A 17,510-nucleotide genomic window follows, 5' to 3' on the forward strand; every position below is an offset into this window, starting at 1 on the left:
TTCTCCTGCTCCTGTTCAAATCCCTCCATTGTCTTTCTTTCATATTCAGAATAAAAACTACTTTCTCTGTACTTTATAAGATCTCATGAAACGTGAGCCTTCTCTGAGCTGTCTCTGAATTCTTTCCCCTTGTCTCTTTTCCTTACTTGGTCTACATTGAGCACATTTCCATGCTGTCCTTACTTAATATACCAAGGCTATGTCCACCCCAGGGCCTTTGCACTTGCTTCCCTTTACTCAGAATGTGCAGCCTGACTCTCTCCTTCACTTATTCAGGTCTCTGCTCAAACGTCACCTCCACGAAGAAGCCTCTCCTGATCATCCCATGTAAAACAAAACCTTCCGCCATCCTTCTGTGTCCTCTAACTCAGCCTTATTTTCCTCCTAGCACCTCAAATATCACCTGATGATAACTTATACATTCAGTTTTTCTTTTGTTTATTACCTTTTCCCAAACAGAACAAAAGCTCCATGAAAGGGAGGCTTTGGCTTGTTCTTTGCTGCATCCGTGGCTCTGAAAAGAACATCTGGTCCATATTTTTTGGTGGAAAGAAAGAGAACAGTAGTATAAATGAAGAGACCAGAAATGAATTTTATCAGTGGTGACAAAGCAGGCAAAAGTCATAAGGGAAAAGTTTTAAAGATTTTGAAAGAGAGCCCTGACCAAGCTCGTATCAACAAACTAGAAGGCTCTGCTGGGGCTGGGACCCTGCTCTGCCCCAAAGCTCCCCTGGCAGCCCCCGTAAGCAGTGGGGACCACACAGACCAGCTGGGGTGGGGTTGGCCACTCAAACAGCATTGATGACCCAAGAGAAAGAATCACACAAAGGTGCATGCTAAAAAGCTGACAAATGCTACAAACACCGTAAAATCCAGACAAATAGCACGAAATTGTTATTAGTAGTAGTAACAGTAATTGACTGCCTGACACCCTCTGCAATGCTCATTTCTCTGTTTTTTTTTTTTTCCCGGCATACTCTTTTATTGCCTCCTCCTATGAAAATAATTTTGTAATATCATTTTCTGTAGAGAGAATAGAAAACTAATTCCATCTTTCCTCTAGCAAGGCTGACAGAATTTGCTTTTTACTATTGAGAGTTTAGTAAAGCTCCTTGGACACCCCCTCTGATATGGGGCAATGCCACAGTGGTGACTTTCCCTAGAGTTTCTTGCTCCATGGGTCCTCCCAGCGGGACTGGGGAGGTATGCAGGGTCACGGGAAGCTCTCCGAAGACCTGGGTCTCTCTGGGGACTGGCATGGTGCAGGATCAGGCCAAGCCTCCAGAGCCCTCGTCCCCCAGGATCTCTGGATAAGGCCTCCTGTGGCCACTGCCTGGTGGCACGTCCAGCCTCCCACCCCCAGGCCTTTCCTACCCCCCCCCACCAGCAGGGTGTAGAGGTGACTGTTAGGCTGAACCCCTGAATCCTCCCTGCATTGCTGAAACAGGACGCAGCTAGGGGAGGCCTTGTTCTCCTCTTGGCAAGCCCACCTTGAGTGGGAGCCAAGCCGGGAGCAGGTGGGAAGAGCTGAGGAGCCCCACGGGGAGCGGTGGGACTGCCTGCTGGTTCAGCCTTCACTGCGGTGCTTCTGCTCCTTCCAGGTGTGTTCTCTCCGGCCGTGTCCTCACCACAGCTGCTCCCCGGGTGCTGGCCACCCACCGGCTCCCTCAGTCCCCTGGCATCGCATACTGTGGGCAAGAATGTTCAGTCGGTTTCTACTTCTGCCATTTTACTGTTTGGTTTCTGTATGTTTGATGTCTTTTATTGTTCCTCCATCCCTCTATTACTGCCTTCTTTCATGTTAAGTATACATACTTTAGGGTGGCGTTATCATTCTCTTTCCATTTATTCACCTCTACGTGCTTTAGTTACTTTTGTTCCAGTTGCTCCAGGATTACAATTTATGCCTTAACCTCTACCAGTCTAGTTTGGATTAATACCAAGTTAATTTCTATAGTACAGAAGGATTTTGTTCTTATATAGTGCCTTTCCCTCCCTCTCCTTTGTGGTATTATTATCACAAATTCCGTCTGTGTAAGGGCACATTTCAGAGATATTGCGGGTTTGGTTCCAGATCACCACAATAAAACAAGAATGGCAATGAAGTGAATCAAATGAATTTTTTTGGCTTCCCAGTGCATATAAAAGTTATGTTTACACTATACTGTTGTCTATTAAGCGTCCAAAGGCATTACGTCTTAAACATGTGCATACCTTAATTAAAAATTCTTTTATTGCTAAAAAATACTAACCATCATCTGAGCTTTCAATGATTTATAATCACTGACCACAAATCACCATAACAAATATAATAATAATTAAGAAGTTTGAAATATTGTGAGAATTACCAAAATGTGACAGAGATGTGAAATGAGCAAATGCTATTGGAAAAATGGTGTGATAAAATTTACTCAACCTAGGGTTGCCATAAACTGTCATTTTACAAAAAACAACAATATCTGCAAAGTGCAATAAAACAAGGTATGCCTGTACATTCTATGCCCACCAACACACATTTATAATTATTTCTTTATGCTGTTGTCATTTAAATTAGATACGACAAGGATGCCTGGGTGGCTCAGTGGTTGAGCATCTGCCTTTGGCTCAAGGCATGATCTCGGGGTCCTGAGATTGAGTCCCACATTGCCCCCCCACCAGGGAGCCTGCTTCTCCTTTTGCCTATATCTCTGCGTCTCCCTGTGTATCTCTCATGAATAGATAAAATCTTAAAAATACACATATAAATAAATTAGATAAGAGAAAAAGTTGTAAGTAAAACATAAACATATATTTATGTATGTTTTTAACTTTTATTGGTGCTCTTTATTTCTTTTTGGATTCATGTTGCTGCCTAGTAGCCCTTCATTAAGGCCTAAAGAAATCTGTTTATTATTTTTTGTGGGGTAGGTCTGTTAGAGACAAATTATCTCCAATTTTCAAAATATGAAGGGGATCCTGGGTACACAGTCAGTTAAGTGTCCAACTCTTGGTTTCTGCTCAGGTCATGATCTCAGGGTTGTGAGATTGAGCCTGATGTTGGCCTCCAAGTTCAGAGGTGAGCCTGTTCAAGATTCTCTCTCTCCCTCTCCCTCTGCCCCTCTTGTTCATGCTCTCACTTTCTTTCTAAAATAAATAAACAAATCTTTAAAAATAAAATAAAATATGGGAATATGTTAGTTTCTCCTTCATCTCTGAATGATAGTTTTGCTAGATATAGAATTTATCATTGACAGTTTTTTCCTCAGGGCTTTGAAAACATCGTACTACTGACTCCTGCTGTTCGTGGTTTCTGGTGAGAAATTTTCCATCAATCTAAATGAGAATCCCTTGTACAAAATGAGTCACTTTTCTCTGCCTGCTTTCAAAATTCTCTCTTACTCTGTGGTTTTGGACAGTTTCATGATGATATGTACGAGTGGATCTCGAGTTTATCCTACTTGGAATGCATTGAGCTACTTGGATGTGTAGATTTCGGGAGTTTTTGGCCATTATTCAAATATCTATTCTGTCCCTTTCTCTCTCTCCACTCCTTTGGGGATGGCCATTATTCATATATTGAGAATCTTGACTGTATTCCACAGGTTTCTGAGACTCTGTTCAATTTTCTTCATTTTTTTCCATTTCTCAGACTGACTACTCTCATTTGGTTAGCTTCACATTCATTCTTTCTTTCTCCTGTCTGCTCAGATCTGCTGTTGAGCTCTCTAATTTTTCATGTTAGTTATTCTACTTTTAGCTATGGACTTTCTATTTGATTTTAAAAATTATTTCTATTTCTTTATTGCTATTCTCTATTTGGTGAGGAAGCCTACTTTCTTTTAGTTCTTTACACGTGGTCTTCTTTAGCTCTTTGATAAATAACTTATTTAAAGTCTTTGATCATTAAGTCTGATGTCTGATCTTCCTCAGAGACAGCGTCTATTGGTTACTTTTTCCTCACTGTGTAGGGACAATACTTTCTAGTTTCTTTGCTGGTCCCATAATATTTTCTGTTGAAAATCAGACATTTAAAATAATACAATGTGGCAACTTGGAAAATCAGACCTTTCTCTGCCTTGATCCTGATTTGTTATTATTGTCACTGGTTGCTGTGCTTATTGTTTATTTAGTGACTTTCTGTACTAATTCCACCCCTAAAAACTTGTGTTCTTTTTCATGTGTGGCTACTGAAGTCTCTACTCAGGTCAGTCTTTGGCTAAGGATTGGACAGATTTCCTCAAATGCCTGGAGCCAATAAGTCCCCCAGATTTTTCCAAAGGTTCTATACATGTTTTGGGACAATCCTTCAACACTCAATCAAGCAGTTGACAATATTGCCTTTGCCATCCTTTCCTGTCCATGCAAAGCTTCAAGGTCAGCCAAAGGTGAGAGTTTAGGACCGTCTCAAATTTTTCCAGAGCATGCACAGTACCCATGTGCGCAGCTCTAACATACACATGGTCTTCTAAATTCCCAGGAACACATCAGAGTTTTTCTAAGCCTCTATGAACTCATTTCCTGGCTTTTCCTCATAGGTTTGGTCAGTCTATAGTTTGTCCCCACTGTATCCACCACCTCAGGCAATGAAAAAGTAAACATCTCCCTTTAATGGTTTTCAACAAATACTCCTTGGGGAGGAGGATCTTTGCACTGGGCAAGCTCTAAGTCAGGTCAAATGCAGATAGCTTTGCAAGTAAGATCTTTACAGAACCATAGGAGGGGTCAGGTAGTGATAGTTCTTTGGAACTGGGGCTTTGCAAAAGCTTCAGCTCTGTGTTGTTACCTCCAGTGGCTGCCAGGTTGCAATGGAACAAAGGCTTCCATCTCACATGGTTGTTGTAGAGCTAGAGAGCAGAGGATGGGCAAATGGGCAAGTTGAATGCTACAGAGATCACTGATCTTACTGAGATTTAGCCAGTTATTCTCTAATATGCTCCTTAGATTACTCCACACCTTTGGTTAATTTTCAGAGTTCTTTTTTTTTTTAAGATTTTATTTATTTATTCATGAGAGACACAGAGAGAGAGAGAGAGGCAGAGACACAGGCAGAGGGAGAGGCAAGCTCCATGCAGGGAGCCCGACGTGGGACTTGATCCTAGGTCTCCAAGATCACACCCTGGGCCAAAGGCAGCACTAAACCAACTGAGCCACCCAGGCTGCCCAATTTTCAGAGTTCTAATGAAGTTGATTCTGACAACTTTTGCCATCTTTCTCATTGATTTTATGGAGAAGAGAATTTTTGGCAAAGAGAATTTTCTGCTTTTTTTATTGATCATTTAATTATGAAATTTCTTGATACATGAAATATCTTAATTGTGCTGCTTTTATGTAGCCTCAGCCTGACTTGATAGCTCTCTTTCTGAAAGGGGTTTACCCTGATTCTTGATTCTTAACTACTTATCTCTAAATCTAAGTTTTCATTGTTCTATAACATGAATATACCACTAAACTAAGTTGGGGTAAAATGTGTGCTTATTGAGGCACCCAAAGTAATATATATATACATATTAGTACTGTTATTGTTTGCATACAGAAGTTTTACAGGAAGGATTATTCCAACTGAGGCTGCAACCAACAACGTGAGCAACACCTGTGAGTTTATTAGATATGCACATTCTCAGGCCCTAACCTGATGTATTAAACCAGAAACTGGGAGGCCCAACAAGAACTTCGGGTAACATTTATGCTCAGTAAAGTTTAACAACCACTAGAAGAAAGAAAAACATGTAATTTACACCAGTTAAACATGCTGATCACCTGAGTAGTCCTTTATTTTATTCTTTTTTAAGATTTTATTTATTTATTCATGAGAGACACACACAGAGAGAGGCAGAGACAAAGGCAGAGGGAGAAGCAGGTTCCATGCAGGGAGCCCGATGTGGGACTCGATCCCGGGACTCCAGGATCATGCCCTGGGCCAAAAGCAGGTGCTAAACCACTGAGCCACCCAGGGATCCCTACCTGAATAGCCCTTTATTCTCTACCTCCACGTAGTTGAGTGAACTTGAATGAATTACTTATTTTCACTTATAAGCTTTATATCTAAATCTATAGAGTGAAGAGGTTAATATATGATCAGAGAGACCATGGGGTTGTTTTGTTTTCTGTATGGCATTTGAATTATCAAACTTGTTTAGAAGTACTTCCCCATTAGATAGTTAAAAAACAAAAGCATAGCTCCTATATATAGTATCATGTCATTAAATGAATTTTATTTTCATCTAAATCTTTAATCCATCTTGAAATCATTTAAAATTTTGCATAAATGCATATGTATACCTTTAAAATTTTTTTAAAACTATTAACTATTTGTCCAAGTATCATATATCATATATCAAAAACTCAAGGATTTTTCGTTTGGTTTCTGGGTTCTATGTGCTTTTTTGCTCAATTTGTCTAATGCCATGACATATTGTCTTGGCTGCAGTGGCTTTAACATACATTTAAGTATTTGGAAAATAAACTCCCTATAATGGACATTCCAAATGTCCATTCTGAGAACATTCCAAAATGTTCTCAGAAATTATCAAGTTTTTTCTTCCACATAAAATTTATAATCAGTTTGTCTAATTCCAAAAGCCAGATCAGGATACACAAACAACTATTAGAACTCTGATTGGAGTTGCATGAAATGTATGCACTGATTTGAGAAATATTTACAACATTCAGTCTTCCCATTCAGGGATATGACATGTCTTCATTTACCAAAGCCTTCTTTTATGTCTTCTGTAAAATGTTAATATTGGATGATGTGTTCTAGTCTTATGACCTCCTTGATAAATTTATTTTTAGTCATTTTGTAGTTTTTAGTAGCTGTCATGAGTGGAATCTTTTGCCATTTCAATTGTGAAATGGTTGTTACTAGTACTAAGGAAAGTTGTTAAATTTTTCAAGTAGTTATCTTACAGACTGACATGTTCATGTGGTGGGCTTTTTTTAAATGAGTTCAAAGATGTTTTCTTTTTAGTTAAGCTTCCTGAATTTTCTAGGTATAAAATCATATTATCTGCAGAAAGTGGTACTGCTTTCATCTCTTTTCTAAAATTTACACCATTCACTTGACTCTGTCTTATCGCAGTAGCTAAAACTTCCCAAATAAGATTGAATTTTAGTGGGAGGTACCCTTTTCCTTGTCTTGTTTCCAACTGCTGTAGGAATATATTTAGGATCTTACAATTTCATATCATGTTTTATAATGATCTCTGGTATCATTTAAAAATCATTTTAGGAAGTTTTTATTTTATCAGAAGTACTTAATAATTTTATCTTACTTAAAGTCTTTAATCACACAATTTTCTTCTCAATTAGATCAAATTTTCTCAGTATCTGAAAATTCTTTACTGAAATTACTTATTAATGTAATTAACTATATTACTGGATTCCTGAATGTTGAACCATTCCAGCAAGTGTGGACCTAGACTTTTATGTAGTCAGTATAGTAGAAGGTATCACAAATTATATTAAAAGATCAATGAGAGGCTCAGAGAAAATATTTGTAATACAATGCATACAAATGCAAACAAATGTATATGTTACATATGTTATATATATACATATTTATATACACACAATGAAAATATAAGGTCATCTTTACTGATTAGTAAAAAAGTAGAAAATAGGCAAAGGGTATGAATATATAAAGTACAAATGAAAAATACAAATGACAGGTAAATATGAGAAAATATACTCAATCTCATCAATAATTTTTGAAATATAAATTAAAATGAGATGCATTTTTGCTTTTCAAAATGGCAACATCTAAAGACTATTCATTTTCTCTTTCTCCCTCTCCCTCTGCCCCTCCCCACACTCGCACACTTGCACACACACTCTCTCAAATAAATAAATAAGTATTTAAAAGATTATTCACATCAAGTGCTAGAGAGAATGGGAAAAATTGGTGTCTTCATGCATTTATAGTGGGAGTATGAGTTAGGCAAGAGAAACAAAAGCAAAAATGAACTATTGGGACTTCATCATATCTTATCTAGAAGCTTTTGCACAGTAAAAGATACAGTCAACAAAACTAAAAGACAACCTACAGAATGGGAGAAGATATTTGCAAATGACATATCAGATAAAGGGCTAGTTTCCAACATCTATAAAGAACTTCTTAAACTCAACAACAAAGAAACAAACAATCCAATCATGAAACAGGCAAAAGATATGAAGAGAAATCTCACAGAGGAAGACATAGACATGGCCAACAAGCCCATGAGAAAATGCTCTGCATCACTTGCCATCAGGGAAATACAAATCAAAACCACAATGAGATACCACCTCACACCAGTGAGAATAGGGAAAATTAACAAGGCAGGAAACAACAAATGTTGGAGAGGAGGTGGAGAAAAGGGAACCCTCTTGCACTGTTGGTGGGAATGTGAACTGGTGCAGCCACTCTGGAAAACTGTGTGGAGGGTCCTCAAAGAGTTAAAAATAGACCTGCCCTACGACCCAGCAATTGCACTGCTGGGGATTTACCCCAAAGATACAGAGGCAGTGAAACACCGGGACACCTGCACCCCGATGTTTCTAGCAGCAATGTCCACAATAGCCAAACTGTGGAAGGAGCCTCGGTGTCCATTGCAAGAGGAATGGATAAAGAAGATGTGGTTTATGTATACAATGGAATATTACTCAGCCATTAGAAATGACAAATACCCACCATTTGCTTCGACATGGATGGAACTGGAGGGTATTATGCTGAGTGAAATAAGTCAATCGGAGAAGGACAAACATTATATGGTCTCATTCATTTGGGGACTATAAAAAATAGTGAAAGGGAATAAAGGGGAAAGGAGAGAAAATGAGTGGGAAATATCAGATTGGGAGACAGAACATGAGAGACTCCTAACTCTGGGAAACAAACTAGGGGTGGTGGAAAGGGAGGTGGGCAGGGTGTTGGGGTGACTGGGTGACGGGCACTAAGGGGGGCACTTGATGGGATGAGCACTGGGTGTTATTCTATATGTTGGCAAATTGAACACCAATAAAAAATAAATTTATAAAAAAATAAAAATAAAATATAATTTCATTTCATATATTAAAAATTTTGTATGTATATATGATAATCCAACAATTTTACTGCTAGGGACCTATACAAAACCAGAATGTGAGATAGTAAAGATAAACATGTCAGTAGTAGATAAACTGCTACCTTGCATATAAAAGTTAAAATAGGAAAAATCTCTTAAATGTAAATGAGTGGGGGGATCCCTGGGTGGCTCAGCGGTTTGGCGCATGCCTTTGGCCCAGGGTGCAATCCTGGAGTCCCGGGATCGACTCCCGCGTTGGGCTCCCGGCATGGAGCCTGCTTGTCTCTTTACCTGGGTTTCTGCCACTCTCTCTCTCTATATATATATGTCTATCATGAGTGGATAAATAAAATCTTTTTTAAAAAATGTAAATGAGTTGGGGGGTTGCTTGTTTAGCAAATTACGGTGGAGGGTATAATGCCACAGAATATTACGGAGTGGTTAACAGGAAAGGGTGGGTCTAAGCTAACTTAGTGTGTATATCAGAGTTCCATTCTTTTTGTTTGTTTGGTTTTGTTTTTTTTGTTTGTTTTGTTTTGAGTCCAATTCTTAAATATAAAAATACATTATTGCTTTTATGTGTACTGTATATAGACTCTGTGGGCATGTTTTCGAAAGGATAGGATAGCCAGAATCAGAAAAGGTTATTAGCTGTAAGTAGTTAATTATGGTAGATTTAGCAGAAAAGAGTAGGCTGAAGAACCCACAGTATCCTTGAGAATTCTGGAGAAATAAGCTCACTGCTTCCAGAAATTGTGCCCCACACCAGTTACAAGAATGGCCTGGCAGTGGGATCTCTGCTGTCACTGAGCTGGGCATGCCTCCAGGCTCACCGCAGTTGCTGCTGCCCCACGTCCCATGTCACTTTTGTTCCAGGGACCAGCCAGGCACATATTGCTGCCCCAGGGGCTAGATACCTCTTCTGAAATTGGATTCCAGTAGAGCCTCCTTCCTTAGTCTGCTTCTCCCCAAAGTAGAGCCTGTGTGTGAGGACTAGCTTGGTAGAGCCTAGAAACATTTGGGATTCCACTACCAAGAGCTGGGACATCCCAAGTCCTCTCAGTTCTGCCTTCCGGAAGCGAAACTCACAGCAAACTCTCTCTCCTTCCTCCCCCCACCATTTCTCCAGCCCCTCACCTGCTTTACAGCAGGACCACCTGCTCTCCTACCAGAATCTTAGCTCCACAAAGAAAGGGACTCCTGTAGTCTGAATGTATGTATCTCCCCAGAATCCGTACATTGAAATCCTAACCTCCCAAAATGACAGTATTTGGAGGTGGGGCTTTTGGATGCACTTAGATCGATCATGCAGGTAGAGCCCTCGTGAACAGGATTAGTGCCCTTATAAGAGGACCTCCTACCCCTTCCATCATGTGAGGATACAGTAAGAAGGTGCAGTCTATGAATCAGGAAGAGGACTCTCGCCAGAACTTGACTATACTGGCACCTTGATCTTGGATTTCTCAGCCTCCAGAACATTAGATATACATTTCTGTCGCTTGTAAGCCACCTAGTCTGTGGTATTTTGTTACAGCAGCCTGAACAGATGAAGGGAGAGACACTGTCTAAGTCACTGACAGCATCAACACAGATCTTCAGTAAACAGGGATCGAAGGGATGATCTATGGCATTAGTCTATGAGCTCACCATCTGGATTGCAGTATTGAATAGATTTGCTTCCTTTGTAGTCCTTTCCAGGCTTCTTTCCCATGGAATCCACCTCCTGTTGAACTCCTTATCACCCAAAGGTGTAAGGAAGCTGATCGTATTGCTGGTCCTGTGAGTACAGAGACCCTCTCTTCACCCTGTTTCTTCCATTGAGCTCCAGGCCCCCATTGCCTTATCCCACTTACAAGCCTGCTTAGGACAACCAACCACACAGACTCATCATAGGTGCCTCGGGCATCTCTGCACAACATTGTCAGTGGCTCAAAACTCTTTTTATCTGCCTCCTTGGGGTCACATTATCCACCTACAGTCTTCTGATAGCTCCTAATGGTGCCTAAGTAGGTTCTGCTCTTTGCTCTACATTTTCCAGTGTAATTCACTTCTAGATGTCAGATCAGCCACAAAGAAATTTCCAGAATTCATTCATTTTTTAACCAGTTGAAACCTGTATATGAATATCCACCCAGTTTATACACACTCAATATCTGAAAACATAGCTGTTGTTGGAAGAAAGTGCCGTGTCGTACGGTGTTCTTGCAGAGAAATTGCTCCTGGGCTTGCAGACCCCTCTCTCTGACCACACCAAGACTGTTTGCCAAGAAAATGCTCCGAACTTTTCCAGTTTTGATGGAAGCAAAAAAACCCAAATGCTTATATTTCTTTGTCTGATGTCTTATGCAGCAGAAGACACGAGGCTGCTTGAAAAACATATCCTGAGTCACTGTTGGACTCTTCCACTGTGTCAGTATAGTTCAGAAGTTGGCACCCCATCTTGGTGCAGCCACCTCTTTGATTACTGAATCGAATGTCTTATTGTGCCTTCACCTTCTGATGCCAATTGCTACAAGCCACTACAGTTCTATCAAGCGTGGAAAATAAAGGTGAGCATTGTTTCCATTATTCATTCTGTGCTTGACAGAGGGTGGAACATCACAGGAGAAATGAAAAATAAGAACCTTCACCACAAAGAATCTGTGGTCAGGGAAATCAGGAGTATGGCTGGATGATGTGGTTTATACAGGGCACTGAAGGCAAACATTCTCTCGGGATAGACCTTGAAAGAAGAGGACACCTGCTCCCTGCTGTCTCTGCCAGGGACAGGAGCACCAGGGTGGAAAATAGAAAACCCTGGGCAATCACCCATCTGGTTTAGAGTGAGTAACAGGACAGCCACCGCAACCAGGATCTGAAAGGATTAAGGGACAAAGGAAATATGACAGTTTGTAACTAGATGGCTTCTGCTTTTGCAAGGGTCTAGGCATAGGGGGAAGGAAACACAACCTACTTCTCTATCTTGTTTTAGGAATTCCATGACTTCCAGGCTGCATGCTGGGCAGAGGAAAGAAAGAAACCCATGTCACCCCCGAGGGAAGCCCATTGCCCAGCACGACAGAGCCATGCAGACAGAGGGGTTGCTCAATGTAATCATCGAGGGCTGTTTTTAAAGCAAAGATATTCTCCCTATGAAGAGGCTTCAGGGTCCATCTTCGGAAGTTCCTGGCAGCGCACCAGTTCTATTCCATAGCTCAGAGAGGTGACCATCTCTCATCCTTAGTGACCGCCAAGCATCTACACTCGTCTTCTAAGACTGGGACTTGCGTCCTGTGGTAGATGCCATGGTGGTGGCTGGTCCAGATGGCCTTCCTGGTGCCCCCCACTTTCCACACCTCCCGCTGCCTGGAGCTTGCATCAACCCCTAGAGCAGCCACAACAAAGTATCACGGACCCACGACTCTTATAAGGAAACTTTCTAAAGCTATCTGGAGTCTGATTGTTAACATCCTCTGAGTATTTGATCCCCCGAGGCAACTTCCTGGTCCCTACACCCACAACCACAAGAACTGCACTTCTAAAACTATAGCTACTTCCCCCCAGAGAGCAGCATCCTTCCCCCAGGGTCACTGAAGATGTGGCCAGGGAGGAACAGGATGTGGACAAGGAATAGCTTCCTCAAGAGCAGAACGAGAGCCAGGGAGACAGGGGACATGACAGACAGCACAGTTGTCCAAGAGCTCACTTTGCTGCCAAGGCAGGGCTGCTCTCACCCAGCGGGGGGGTGGGGGGTGACCTATGCCACCAACCAGTGACCTCCTGGGTGCCATCCCTACTCACCCCTTTCCTGAATAGGAGTTGAAGATGAATAAACAGCAGAGACTAAGTAGGACCCAAACAGACCCAAACAGTCCCATTTCCTATAGCTCCCATAGCTTTTCAGCAATTCCTTACAGAGTTGAAGGTGCACCTCAAAGCCTTGGGGTCCTGCGTGGGTATCAGGCTGAGACTGAGGCCTAAAGATGCCCAGGTCCTAATCTCTGGTACCTGTGACTATGTTACTTCATGTGGTGAAAGGGACTTAGCAAATGTGACTAAGTTAAGAAATTTGAAATGGAGAGATTATCCTGGAATATCAGGGTGGGTTCCATGTAAGCACAGGATCCTGATGAGGGAAGCAGGGGGTGGTGGCAGTGGCTAGAGTCAAAGAAGCTGTGACAAAAGAAGCATAACTCAGAGAGGAGAGAAAATACTCTCCCACTGGCTGGGAAGATGGTAAAAGAAGTCCCAAGCTAAGAAATGTAGGTGGCCTCTAGAAGTCGAGGCAGATTCTGTCTCCAAAGAAATGCGGCCCTGCCAACACGTCGACTTGGGCCCAGTGAGACGCATTTGGGGCTTCTGACCTCCAAACTGTGAGATCATCAATTTCTGTTGTTTTAAGTCGCCAAGTTTGTGGTAATTTGTTACAGCCACCATGGGAAACTAGTGCGGCGTGTAGCAGATATAAGTCTGTGTTACAGAGTTTAGTTCAAGAAACATCACATTATTTAACTTCCAAAATGTGCATCTTATTAGAAATATAAAATGTCATCTCATATTTAAAGCTAGAACTAACTGGCAAGAATGGGCATCGTGGAAAAATGTGGGATGCTGTCGTGATCAATCCCTCCCTCGTCCTAGGATCTGATCAGTACCCATGAGGACTGAGCGATCCAGAGAATTACACAAGATCTCCTAACTTCAGGCCATGATGGGGACAGCTGCACGCTCATCCTCTAAATCTGAAGTTCAAGCTCACAGTTCAGGGCTCAGCGCTCTTTTTTTGGGTGAAGAGCCAGAGAGCAAATATTTCAGACCTTGCCATCTCTGTCTGTTCTCTGCTCTTGGAGTGTGAGAGCTGGCGTAGATAGTATGCAAACCAGTGGACCTGGCCACATCCCAAAAAACTCAGTTCACAAAAATAGGCTGCAGGCTGCCTGTGGTCAGCCAGCCACGGCTTACTGATCTACCATAGGCCACCCAAAGACAGGCAAACTGCTTCTCACAACCTCCACTCCCCTTGATGAATTTGGCGGCTTAGATCTTCTATGCAGCCTCAAAGGGCACAGGTCTTAGGGGTAAGTCTTCAGGCCACCACAAACTCCTTAAATAGGTGACCGTCACCTGGGGTGCTGCCAGGGGCCCAGGTCTCCCAGCAGAACTCACCCCTCAGGCCCTGCCCAGCCCCAGTGACACCTGTCTGTGTGGGTTGCTCTGCTCTCCTCCACTACCCCTTCTTTACTCTTCTTCTTCTGCAAGAATTCAGCTTTCCATCCAAGAGTCCCTTTGCCTTTTGGGAAGAGAAAGGGAAAGGAAATAAGCTTCTTTTCCTTTTATAACCAGAGAAAAATTATTACTCTCCTCAATCAGATTATCCTGTACTTCCATATTATTTACAGCCTGTTGGATTTATGGTTAGACTTTGGTTTATTGTTTAGTAAACTATAGATAGTGCTCAGTCTACGAGAATGTTCAGTCAGTATCAGCCAATCCTTTTGTTGCCTAAAAAAATCCCAAGTCACTGAACCCCACAGACAGCAATACAGATAAACACCTAACTTGCGAGTCATATTGTTGAAAACAATGGCCTGGGTTCTCATGGTGGGAACTGCGAGGCTACATGACCAGCTTTCCTTCATGATGGCCCATTGACCAGGTTCGCTCCTGTCGGGTGCCCCCATCATATCATCCTTGACCTTTCCCTGCTCCCTTGCTCTCCTCTGCAGGTCAACTGCCTGGTTTTAGGAATCCCCACAGTCTCTGGTCTGGCAGGGATTACAGTTGTAGATGTGAACAATGCTGCGCTGAATAGGCTTATGCTGAGGAGACAAAGGGACTGTCCTGGGTTTGAACCACCTGCCTTTTCTTAGCATCAAAACAAAACAAAAATGAGCTCTTTGGGGCTTAGTACATAGACATCTATTCTTCGGCTTGCTAGTTCGTGCTATGCTGAGAGCTAATTTTTAGCATTTGGACAAATCTTTCCAATTGCTGTGTACTGGCCTTCATTAAAATAAAGAAAATGTTTAATAGGTTCATCTTGAACAAAATGGCGCACTTAATGGCAATTTTAAGAATGTTTTTATTCAACAAAGCTTTCTATTTGAAAGAAATACATGTATAGCTTCAAAAGAAAATTTTTAGTAAAGGTTGTAGAAATGGCAAAGTATGCTATTTTCTTCCCCTTTGTTCTCTTGCTATTCAACCTTCCCTCCTCCACCTGCACTTACTAAAGAAGAGCCCTTGCCTAACAACATGCTAGCTTACCTTCCCTGGCAAGAGCTGAGGAAGCAACAGGAGGGGAAGCAAGGCATCTGGAAATTATAGGTAGGTTTATCATCAAATCATATTTCTTGAGCATCCAGGAGGGGAAAAGCACTGTGCCAACGAATGGATGAGCTGAGTGAATGGGAAAACAGCAGAGACACATGAGGGAGGCAAATTAATCTGTTGACCAAGGAAACAAGTTAACAATTGCTGCTTCTACAAATTTTATTTTATTTTTCAAATTTTAAAAAGAAACAGTACACATGTCTGTGATGTTAGCAGAAAACGATTTTTCTCATATTATCTAAGAATTTGCTTCAATTAACTTACCCGGTGAACTAGAAAACTTGAATGTTTGAAAGTAGGAACAATGGACTGTCTCCTATTCTTTTCTGGTTCTCCATCATCGTTCAATTTTTCTTTACATGGACTTAGAACAGGACAGACAATATGACAGAGTCGTGATGACATTGTTGATTAATTTTGTCACTCAAATTAAGGAGGAAGATAAGTATTGATTGTCCCATACAAAACACCAGGAGTATGTCTCACCCTGTTTTTATTAATTTAAAAAATAAATCTTATGGTTTCTCTTCATCTGGCAATCCAGGAATGCACTTTGCTGAACACACTGGTACCCTCAATTTAATGTATGTTGTATCAATAATCACTGAACAGAAAACTAGGATTGGAAAAGCAGACACTTGATAAGAGTATTCATTCCTCACAAGGCACCTACCTAGTTCCCTACACAAAGCTGGACACCACTTGAGGATCCTTCATTTTTTCTTCATAAAGTAGGAGCTATGGGCAGTAGGATAACTTATTCCCATTACTTGGGAATAGGCCAACCTTCTGGATGCTGCTGCTCAGGTGAGGGAGAGAAACTGCCAGGCCATTCAGGGGTGCAGAAGCAGTGGGGTGTCCAGGAGAGCTTGCCATGTGCTCCTTGCCTTCTCAAGAGGCCACTTGTCATCACAGAGAACTTTTATTCTTTTTTTTGCCAGAAACAAGTAAAAAATAGCCTTTATTTGTTGCATTACAAAGGCTCATAAGATTTCAATGCTCCATGAGAAAAATTAAGGACTGGGACACTGATACTTAATAAATCAGAATACCCCTTAAAATACATGTATTTGCTAAAGAAGGGGGAAGGTGCACAGAGGAGAAGCAAAATGTAAAATGAGAGGAAGAGGAAGAGAAAGAGAAAGTTCAAAGGGATCAAGGTGGGGTTAAATGGAGAAAAAAAAAGCATGTCTCTGTCTGTTCCAGCTGCTGTAACAAAATACCATGCCCTGGGTGGCTCTAACAACAGATATTCACTTCTCAGTTCTGGAGACTGGAAGCCCAAGGTCAAGTTGTTGGCAGATTCCCTGTCTGATGAGAACCCAATTGCTGGTTCACGGATGGCCGTCTTCTTGCTGTGTCCTCACATGGCAGATGGGACAAGGTTGCTGTCTGGGGTCACTTCTATAAGGGCACTAACCTCATTCATGAGGGCTCCACCCTCATGACCTAAGTCACCTCCCAGAAGGCTCCACCTGCTAACACCATTGTGTCGGGGGTTAGGTTTAACGTATGACTTCTGGAGGGACACAAGCATTCAGTCTGGAGAAAGGCTCAGAGAAATGGTGAGAGGGAAAAGAAGCAGAAGCTAAGCATAGAGAAGCCAGTAGTGGTGAGGGGAGGAGTTCCATGAAAAGGGGAGAATGAGCATAAGACAAGACATAGATGCTAATAGGAACTGGACCTGAGGTACCCCGGCTCCCCACCCCCACCCCCACAGTCTTTGAAGTAAATTAGAGCATGTTGTTATTAACAACTACCACATTGACTTCCACAGAGAAGTTCTGGGAAAACTGGTATTGGTATTCTGATTTATTAAGTATCAGTATTATTCATCCAGCAGATATGGACAGGTGTCTATTCTTCACTGGATGGTGCTTGAGGATCTGGGGTACATCGGTAAGGCTCACAGTCTTGTGCGGTGGGAAACTAGAAATGCTGCTTTCATCACTGCGAAATGTGGTGCATTTTTGCCAGAAAGTTCTGGAGTTTATATTCTAATAAGGATTAATTTACCATAAGTTACTTTAGCTTTCATACTCATAAGGATGATGGAGGGTTTAAAGTTGTAGCTTGGAACACTACCGAAGTCTAACTTTTTGGTAGAGATGTAAAATATTCCTTTACATTCGAAAACAACCAGATGGGTTTGTGATTGGATTAGGGGGGTTGCAGGGAGTGGGG

General features: G+C 41.7%; 1 protein-coding gene across 1 annotated transcript in view; it reads right to left on the reverse strand.

Annotated features, from left to right (window-relative positions):
* Positions 1–13,748: 13,748 nt before the first annotated feature.
* The window catches only part of LOC119867461, a 47,135-nt gene continuing 43,373 nt past the window's right edge, over positions 13,749–17,510 (reverse strand). Inside the window, exons 6-8 of the mRNA XM_038583951.1 lie at positions 15,261–15,392; positions 14,160–14,283; positions 13,749–13,881 (exon numbers count right to left, since the gene is read on the reverse strand). Coding sequence (XP_038439879.1) covers positions 13,749–13,881; positions 14,160–14,283; positions 15,261–15,392 — 389 coding nt within the window. The remainder of the gene's footprint in view (positions 13,882–14,159; positions 14,284–15,260; positions 15,393–17,510) is intronic.

Source organism: Canis lupus, chromosome 34 (genome assembly GCF_011100685.1).
Source record: "Canis lupus familiaris isolate Mischka breed German Shepherd chromosome 34, alternate assembly UU_Cfam_GSD_1.0, whole genome shotgun sequence".
Lineage (NCBI taxonomy): Eukaryota > Metazoa > Chordata > Mammalia > Carnivora > Canidae > Canis > Canis lupus.